A 10,326-nucleotide genomic window follows, 5' to 3' on the forward strand; every position below is an offset into this window, starting at 1 on the left:
GCTGCTCCCACCCATCCAGACTTGCCCAGAGAGTGTCATTAAAGACCTAAGGATTAAAGCTTTTTCCTTTACTTAGCTGCTGAAGTGCCTCAGAGTTGCCAGAGCTATTGTGTAACTATATCTTCAGTCTGATCTTAATATGAGTTTGTCGAGCTTTAGAATAGCTTCCCCTGAAAACCTCAGACTTAAGTGGGAAGACCTGAGGAACAGGGAGACTCCCGGGAGAGAGGCACATGGACAGAGGGCACAAAGACTCACAGGGCCATTTCTATAGGAGGGAAACATGTGCTGCTCCTCATCACTACCTATGCAAAGGAAGGATGTGATTTCCATGTACAGATTGATGCATGACAATACATACATACATACATACATACATACCTATATATATACAAACATCCCATCTCAAGATCAATGTCACCTTTTCTACGTGGAAAAATAACCTGCTCTGGCCAAACTGCTGCTCAGCAAAAGTATTAAAAAAGAAAGAAAAGAAAAAGAAAAAAACAAAAAAGAAAGAAAGATAAAAAAAAGTGGGGGAAAAAAAGGAAATCAAAGGAAAACAAAAAGACAAAACCCAGTAGGTGTAAGTGGTCAGTATAGAAGACTGATGTGCCAGGCTGGCTTTCCTTTGTAAGTCTGTCCCAAAACTCAAGTGCGCCAGAGGAAATGGAAGTCCTCCAAGCAACACTAAACATCCTTAAAACTGGAAATACTTGACTGTTTGGTGAGGACTTACAAAGCTTGGCACACACCAAAAACTGCTGGTTTGTTGCTTTAAGTGGCTTTGAATACTGTATATTGTTAGTGCAGAAAATTAAAACTTGATGGGATTTCACTCCAGAAACAGCATTTCTGTAAATTGTGGCCTGACATATCAGGCAATATAGCACACTCAGCAACTGAGAAAACCTTCATTTTTTTCTAAGCAGTGAGTTGATTTGGTGATGGCTCTGTGTCAAGAAGGGTGTAGGCTAAACATAAGACCTTTTAATTATCTGCACATCAGAACAAGTTGTCATAGAAACAGCCAAAGTTCCAGTGTTCCTCTGCATTCACAGCATCACCACACAGAAAGGACAACCCGAAGGGCTGGATTTGGACCCAACAATTGCTCTGGTGTTACTCAGGCTATTCCTGTACTGCTGCTCAGGACTCATACTCTAGACCTCTCCTGAAGGAATTCAGTCTGAGTGACTGAAGATGCGCCATCTCAGGGACACAGGGAACTGTAGGAAAGACATTAGTATATGCAGCCAGCCAGAAAATTCCCACTGAGTGTTTTAAAATTACCAGCTTATAAATAAATTACCAGCCATTGCCACTGGCTGTACAGACTCAGTGTGCCTTATCAGAGGATATTTTACTAAAGTTACCACAAAAGAAATGGTGCTCTCACTCTTATCACAGAGTAGCAACAAAAATAGTTCTGCAGAAAACAGACAGTATTTAAAATATACTTGGCATAACAGAGAAGCAAGATTCATCGTGTTTAAAAAACACACACAGCTCCCATTTGCTTACTTACCCACTTACACAGATTTCTTTATTGCAGTATTTAAACATCACACAGCCATTAATGGATTTTAGCCTCACAAAACCTGTCAAGTTGGTAAATCCCTCAAGAGATTTGAGAGGTTTTCAGAAAGGAATGAAGGGGACTGCTCAGGATTTTATAGAAAGCTCATCATCATGTTGACCAGACTTACAGGTCCTGGACTGATTTTCACTAGGTTGGGTAATCCTTAACTAAAACCCTCCAAATTTATCTTTAGAGAATTTAATATAGACCAAGACAGAGGTGCACTAGAACACTAGAAACAGAAAAAGAACACTAGAGACAGAAAAAGAAATTAATCAAAAGAGAGAATTACCAGAGTTTGGTTACAGTATAACTAAACAACAGATGGAGAGAGGAGCCTGCATCTTCAGGATATGACGAAGAAAACCTTAGCTTCAGCAAATTTTAATTCCTCCACACACTTCAATTTAATAACTAATCACAAAAACTCACCCAAACACTTAGCAGAAATTAGGAAATTAAATGAAAACATACACATATGGCAATCGACAGTGTAATCACTTATCAGTCACTACTGAGAGGAGAGATGATTTTTTGAAGTTACAGATATGAAGGGCATATATGTGTAATTAATAGGAACAGTATACTTTAAGTGATGAGATCTTGAGCACTTACTCTTAGCCTGTCTTTGGGCAAAGCAACAGCTCCTTGCTTGATGATTTCCAGAACTCGCTCCACTGACAGCTCAGCTCCAGCTTGCTCTAATCGGGAGCTGAAAAAGCTGATCACCTGGAATGAAACATCACAGCACATAAATAAATAGAAGAGATCTTTGGATCAATTTATACACAAAGCTGTCATCTTCTTTTTTGGCACCACTGCTCTTCTTAAAGAATAATCACATTATTGCCTGTATCACAGCCAGGGAGACGTTGTTAATGTCAAATTAGCACAACTCTCAGCATCCTCCTGCAGTCATTTTTAACAGACAGATGATTTTACAATATAAAACACACAGCTGAATTAATAAATTTACATTTTCAAGTACTGTGCACTGACATATGCCTATATTTCTTTCTGTCCATTCTGCCCATCCAGGCTTTTGAGTTCTTCCAGTCTTTCTATGAATTGAGCTAGAAATTTACTTACATTGTAAAGTATAAAATAAAATCATTATAGTTTCACTGACTTCTGGACAAAAGGCTTTAACACCACTGTTAAGTATCTCAATATGAGAGACTACATTTCCTGGGAGCTGTGTAGCACTCAAAGCCACAGCAAGTGGATGGTGAGAAGAAAGTCCACCAAGCTCCTTTTCCACCCAGTATCCATCCCAAGTGCCACACATACCTTCCACATCCTGGATTCTAGGCCTACAGAATTCTGCAAATTCCCTGTCATCTTCCAGACAGCCCCCTGGTAAAGCCAGGCTCCTTTTCCCCATATTTCCCTTTCCACCCCCTTTTCTGTGACCCAGCTGGTCCTTGTTAGCTAGAACTTAGTCAGGTCAGGCTTTAACTTTTATCCTTCTCCAAGCTCAGTGGGTCACAGCAGAAGCAGACATCCCACCGGCAGTTATCCATGTGGGACATCAGAAAACTTCCATTTCTATAGCTCCTTTCATCCAAAAAGAACATACTTTGCAAACCCCATCCCTTATCCCAGGGAAACTCCTCAGTCACACAAGGGATCCAGGACTCAAAACACAAAAAGGGTCTGGGGAAAAATTTCAACACCTGCTTAGAATCCTCTGGAAGTACCATAAGAGACACTTGATAGAGCCTGTCTACACCAGAGCACCTGGCTACCCCTGGGCTGGAGGCAAGCACAATGCTGATGGCAGGTTCTGCAAAATCCTGTGAACTTTCAACACCCTCTGTGAAAAAATAGTGATGTTCACTTGTATCTGAATCACAATCCCAGTCCATCGAGTAATCTTCAATAATTCTCCCAAGTAGAAGCAGGGAAAAGTGTATTATACTACAAAATCTCTGCTGAGCTTTCTTTGTTCTGTAGTGAGACACAGCTGGAGCCAGAAACCATTACCCTAATTATGCCTCCCAGCTCAGCTGCTGTTCATAAAACAAAGACAGCTGATGGCTTGATTACTGTGAGATTCAAATTTGTTGCTCCTGTTTGTGACTTCCCCCACAGAAAGCCCAGCCCTTGTTTTGAGCTGGAAGATTTGCTGGGATATCTAGAAACTCTTGCACCAAGTGAATGAGACAGAGGCAGTTGCCGAAAGTTGCTTTTTGGGGTTGTCATGGGATTGTGGTGTTTGGTTTGGTTTTTCTCTGTTTTATTTTGTTTCTAACAACATAAGTACACAAACCAGTCAAGAGAATACTCAAGTTTAATCTTCTGTGCTGTCCCTAAGATTATCTCCATACTTGAGCAGAAAGGGAGAATTTCACTGCCTCTGGCAGATGCTGCAGGTAGGCTTTTACATTCTTAGAGATAAGAACCTAGTGGAGCACTGTGATCTCTGATCCTTAGAAAAAAAGGAGCAGGAAGATGTGCTGACTTCATAAGCAAAGGAGCAGGAGGGAGGGACCAGAAATAACAGAGTAAAACAGCAAAAAACAGCTTGTGCAAAGAGCGTAAGGACCTCAGAGTGAGGCTGACACTGCTTTGGCAGAGTTTGGGACAAATTGCTGGTGAAGGAAACACATCTCACAGAGGAAGAAGCAAGTTGCCCACAGACTTTGAAAGAAAAAAGCAGCTTCCAGCGTTCAACACCCCTCTGTTGTCAGTAATCACCGGTGAAACCCATCCTTGCCAAGGGCAGGCTCCTGCAGAGAATCCATCCCAGTGGCACTGCCTTGTTAGCTCAAGTTCTGCTAAAACCACAACAAAAGCAAAACTTAATATTTAGCTTTTAACCAAAAGGATAAAATACTATCATAATGCAAACATGTAAAAAACTGAATGAAGCTCAAAGATACTCCCTGAATTCTGACATTTCCTATTTTGGGAAGTCAAACCCTTCAATCTTAACATGTTTTTGAAAGACTTATGTTTTTGTGGTAAAGGTACTAATCTTCTTCGGGTTATATTTCAAAAGAACAAAAGCAAGACAGGCTTCCAGTATTTTCAGACTATGTCAGCATTTTAGAGAACTCAGAATGGCTATTTTTGATGTGTAGTTGATGGCTAAAATTAAAAATACCTACTTTAATAATGGTACTTATCTCTAGGAGTTATTTGCCTTACTACTTCAAACAAAACAGAAACGAAGTACCTCCCTTTTGGACTCTGAGAGCACAATAACCCAATGAGACAGTGAGGTACCCACGAGTATCCCAACGAAGTAACAAAACAGAAAAGCAAAAAGAAAAATAAAAGATTAATTATAAAGAGGAGATCCTAAAGATGGCATTTTCTTAATAGCTCCAAATCAGGAATAAAACCAAAAAGCATGCAGTATTATGTCTCTCATGCCCAAGCTCCTACCTCTGTAGCAGAGGGTCTAACACTTTTCCTACTAATCTAGTCAGATATAAAAATATAAAAGCTCAACATCATATTAAGGAAGAGTAGCCTTTTCCCTTGAAAGAGCTTTAATTATCTTTTGCCCCTAAGTAACAGAGGTGAATTTAAAATAAAAATGAAAATTAACAGATTTCTCCTTGTCCCATTGAAAGTAAAATGAACCAGCAAAAATAAATTGGATGAATAGTATTAAATGAGTTTCAGGTTTTAGTACATGTTTTAAAACCAGCTGAGCATATGACTGTATGAATAGAAAACCCCCAAATCTTAGGGCAAATAAACAAGGCTGAGAGATGATGTCTTCCTGGTACCCTGAAAATTAATTTTCTTCATAATTATTTGGGCAACTGGTCTAAGAAAACAACTGCAAAGACTGCTTAAAAAGAAGAGTAAGAAGAAACTCCACAGGTTGCGGTGAATTACTCTCTTCCTAGTCATGCTGTGCACTGAGAGGCCTCTCCTTGAAGCCACATAACCCATTCTAAGAGCTCTCTCCCACTCTGGCTTCCATATTATTAGAGATTAAAAGGCACATCTAATCCAGGATTAGACAGTGCTTCATCAGGAATATCTGATCCCTGTCCAGATAAAAAGCATGGAGTGCCTTGCCCTGTGCAGAGCCAAATCCTGGTTCTACCTCAGTCTATCCTAAGGTACCCAGACCTGTGGTACAATGGGCACAGGGGATCTGGTTTAGCCACCTCCAGCTCCACCTGGGCCTTGCCAGGGTTTCTATTAAAATAGAATCAATACTTCTATACAAAAACTATGTAGTTTTCTGTATTGATTTCCAAAACTGGTTCTAATCATAGACTCGTGGGATGCTTTGGTTGGGAAGGGACCTTAAAGATCGTCCAGTGGCTATCCCTCCCATAGGCAGGGACACCTTCCACTACCCCAGGGTGCTCCCCATCCAGCCTGGCCTTGGACACTTTCAGGGACCCAGGCACAGCCACAGCTGCTCTGGGAAACCTGTGCCAGGGCCTCCCACTCCCACAGTGAGAATTTCTTCCCAGAGATCAATTTTCCATGAGAAAATCATACTATCTCCTTTTGTTTTCTAAACGGTAAACTTACAAGGTATTGCCAGAGATTAAAAGTACTACAAGATTAGAATGATTTAGAAACATTTTGCATTTAAAGGCAATATTTTAGGTTTTGGAGATTATTTTTGAGATTGGGAGGGAACAACCACAGTGTCAGTTATTTCACCCAACTATTGTTTTCAACTGGGCTGCAAGGTTGAAGTAACAAAATACTTCCCTTTACAGCATGCCAACAGCAGAGCTATCAAGGGCAAAATGTTTTCTCCACTTGGATTCTATCAGCAGATGTTGAAGTGCTGTGAGGCCTGCAGCAGCCCAAGCAGTGCTGCTGCCTAATCAACATGACAACTCCTCTCCTTCTCCTTCAGCTAAAAATAACAGTACAACACGTTGCTGCCTCCTCTGCCTGCAACTGCAACGGTCAGTTCTGAAAGACAGAAGAAAACACCACTTGGCAAAAAATGAGTAAGTTTTGAAACTGTTTTTGTCAATTTTGTTTGCCTTTGAAACTGATTGAAGGAAACACTTTGAGACTTTTATTTCCAGCCACATTCACCACTGGGAAAGTAATATGGTGTATTGATGGCACACCGAATGGAGAAGAAGAGAAGAAAACAAACCTCTCGCTGTAAAGTACCACAGGATTAGCACTTCAACTAAGTAGCTTCCATAGGGAAACATAAATCACAGCTACATTTGGTATCCAGTAGTCATAGCTGGAGCCAATGAGAGGCAAAGCCAACCCCCTGATTTAAGAAGGGTGAAACAGCTTCATGTGATTCAATAACAGGAGAAACAAAAGAGGTTAATCAGCAAACCTGAAGTACTGTATTTTTCAGAACCACCTTGAAATAAGGAGCATGTTCAAGGACACATGAGCTTTTCCAGGTATGCTGCTCTCCACTCCTAGAGTGTAATTGTGAGGAAAAAAAAAACTGGCAAAAAGAGCCCCTCCAAAGCAAACAAACAACAACCAACAAAACCCCAACCCAAACCCACCAAAACCTTAGAGTACTTAGCCAGGCTCTGGTAATCAGCAGGATCAAGGTTTTTCTAATTTTAAGGAAAGCCATAAAAACTTAGTTCTTAAGTCCTGAAGGTCTTACAACAGGGTTTGCTATGCCAGAGTGAAGAGCACTTGATTGATTTTAAAATCTAGTACGGAAATGTCTTTGAAGAATTAAATTCCTTGTGGGAAATTGCATCAATTGAATCCTTTGCATCACTAAGCCGTTGTTCCCAACCTCCTGATGTCTGTCAGAGTATTTTGCAAACAAAATTCTAGCAGCTCCTAGTTAGGCCTGTTCTACCACCTGGTATCAGTTGCTCACTTGTAGGAAATATGAGAGGAGTGAAAGCCAAGGAGTTCTCGCCGTGGCCATGAACCAAACACATCTTTAGGAATGATAAGTGAAGAGTCTCCACCAAATTCCTGACATATCTGAAGCGGCTGACCAAATTACAGACCACCTCTGAAGTGGAGGCATATAGACAGCTCCCAGATGAAATATTTCTGCACAAGGCCAGAAGAGGAACCACAGCATTCCTCTTTGTGCATCATTTAGAAGAAGAATATCCCATTTTAGATAAGCAAGATGCACTATCCCCGACTAAAATGGCTTTCTAAAATGCAAGGTACAGATATAGGAAGCAGAAGGTATTTTGATTTCAGTTTCTTCTGTACAGCTATAATGGTTCCCATATGTTCCCAATCAGCTGGCAACAGTGATTTTTAGATTATTCATAAAAACACAGAGGCAAATAAGTAGTTTTCAATAAAAAGTGGTTGCTATACTGATGACCCTTATACATTCACCTATTTTTGCCTCAGTGATGAAGCACACAGAGATTATATGCATCTCCAGAGTAAACTGAATGGTCCAAATCCTGAGAAACAGCCCAGAGCTAATGTGGCTAGGTCTGTACTGAAGGTAACCTGGGCAATTCCTGCTCTGGTCTGAGCCCTGGTGTGGCTGCAGAGGTATCCCCACATCTACCTGTGCCTATACCTGTGCCTATACCGGTCTGTCCTCCGCCCCAGTGCCATGCTGCCAAACCCCAGAGGTCTCCAATGCTGAAGTCTCTGAAGACCGACCACAGTGCTTCATTATTCCTAACCTCGGAAAAGTGTTTCCTGTGAACCCACAAGTATGTCAAAGAGATTATTCCATTTCCCTTCAAAGCAGCATTTTACTTGAAAAATACCACACCACTTTAACAAATCAGCACCTTCAGAGGTTCTGTTTTATACAGCTCTTATTTCTACTAGGAATCTCTTTCATGGTGCCAGCTGAGTATGAGCACAGGTGTGCCTAGGTGGGCAATGGCCCTGGGCTGTCCCAGCCAGGCTGTGACACAGCCCCAGGGCAGTGCCTGTCCCTGTGCTGGCACTGCTGAGGCACCTCCAGTGCTGGGGACAGCTCTGGGCCCTCAGGACAGCAGAGACACCGAGGGGCTGGAGCGTGTCCAGGGCAGGGAACGGAGCTGGGAAGGGGCTGGAGCCCCAGGAGAGGCTGAGGGAGCTGGGAAGGGGCTGAGCCTGGAGAAAAGGAGGCTCAGGTTGGATATTTAGGAAAATTCCTCCATGGAAAGGCTTGTCCAGCTCTGGAACAGCTTCCCAGGGCAGTGGTGGAGTCCCCAGTCTGTGGAAGAGTTTAAAAGCTGTATGGCTGTGGCACCTGGGGACATGGGACAGTGGCGGCCTGGGCAGTGCTGAGGAATGGTGAACTCAATGGTATTGAAAGTTTTTTTCAACCTAAATGGTTCTGAGATCCTAAACCAAGAGTAATCCAACTAAGATGTCACCAGCGTGATTAGGCTTAGAAGACTCTCTGGGTTATTGTTTGCTTGTATACACACACAGAATTGCAGCAGACGACTTTTTCTATTTGCACCATCAACTACTTATTATTACGTCCCCAGTACACTCTCCAATTAATTCTTCTTCAAATTTTTAGCCTTTTCACCTCTTCCATGCTTCCTTTTGGTTGATGAGTACATTATGTCCAACTGAGTAAAAATAATAAGCATTTAAGTCTTTACATGTCATATCTATTTTATACAATCTTGACAAGGCAAACTGGCAACTGTTCTGGCGTCCAAAACTCATTACAGATTTTACATGCTCTGTATTTTGGTCTGATTTCTGCAGCATTAAACATTATCACACTGTCTGTCAGTATTTCTCTATGAAATATAAATCTGGACTACAGTTTACAGTCAGAGAATCTTTCATCAGCTGGTGGGCAGAATTTGCTGGAGCAGAGGGATGTCAGAGTGACACAGTGCGTAGCAGGCACCTACTGCTCACATGAATCTCTAGAGCTATCTGATGATTGGAATCACAGAATTCCAGAATGGTGTGGGCTGGAAGAAACCTTCAAAGGCCATTTAGCCCAATCCCAATGCACCTTTTCCTAGACCTAGTTTACTGCAAGCCCCATCTAACCTGGTCTGGAACATTTCCAGGGATGGGCCAGCTACAACCGCTGTGGGCACCTTGTGCCAGGGCCTCACCACCCTCCCAGCCAAGAATTCCTTCCCAACATCCCATCTATCCCTTCCCTTTGGCAGTAGGAAGCCATTGCCCCTTGTCCTGTCACTACATGCCATAGTCACAAATTACACTCCTGGTTCCACTGCAGCATGGGTACAGATAATCCAAACATTGCTGTTTATGACCAGAGAAAGTACCAAGAGAGGGAGTCAGGATGTAGCAGAGCCCCTGCAGACATACTTGGGGAGCTTCAGAAAGGTAATTTTTCTTGACCACTTTTGCATTACCAAAAGTTGCGACATTTACCATTTCTATTTACAATTTACACAAATCAGGCCACAAAATTCCACTGATCACGACAGCCTGAAAGCCAACACAACCTCCCAGTATACAGGAAGTTGGTGGATCCATCCTCTACTGAATAACCAGCCTTGGTCACAGGAAAAGCCTGGCCAGCTCACTATTCTATCTGAAAACAGGCTGGGATGGATGCTGAAATAAGAATATAAGAGCAGGTCAAGAATAGGGAGATCCTCCCCATGAGTATATCCTCCCAGCTTTCAGCAACATACACTTTAGAAATTTATTGAGCCAAATCTTTTACTATTTTTTTCTGACTCCTTTCAGAGCACAGCTACATTTCAGACATCCACAGTGTCCCATACAGCTGTGAGGATGGAGCTCCCAGCTCCACCACTGCAGAGAAAAGCCTGGTAAGCTCTCGGAGACAGAAACTCATTTTGGCTCTTCTCAGATCCTGCCCACATGGC

At 42.1% G+C, this 10,326-nt stretch overlaps 1 protein-coding gene across 7 annotated transcripts in view; it reads right to left on the reverse strand.

Moving 5' to 3' along the window:
* Positions 1 to 10,326, reverse strand: part of DYM (dymeclin) — a 209,662-nt gene that overhangs the window by 31,813 nt on the left and 167,523 nt on the right. For all 7 annotated transcript variants that reach the window (XM_059873520.1, XM_059873519.1, XM_059873517.1 and 4 more), the window contains one exon: positions 2,198 to 2,311. In XM_059873520.1, coding sequence (XP_059729503.1) covers positions 2,198 to 2,311 — 114 coding nt within the window. The remainder of the gene's footprint in view (positions 1 to 2,197; positions 2,312 to 10,326) is intronic.

This window comes from Haemorhous mexicanus, chromosome Z (genome assembly GCF_027477595.1).
Source record: "Haemorhous mexicanus isolate bHaeMex1 chromosome Z, bHaeMex1.pri, whole genome shotgun sequence".
Taxonomy (NCBI): domain Eukaryota; kingdom Metazoa; phylum Chordata; class Aves; order Passeriformes; family Fringillidae; genus Haemorhous; species Haemorhous mexicanus.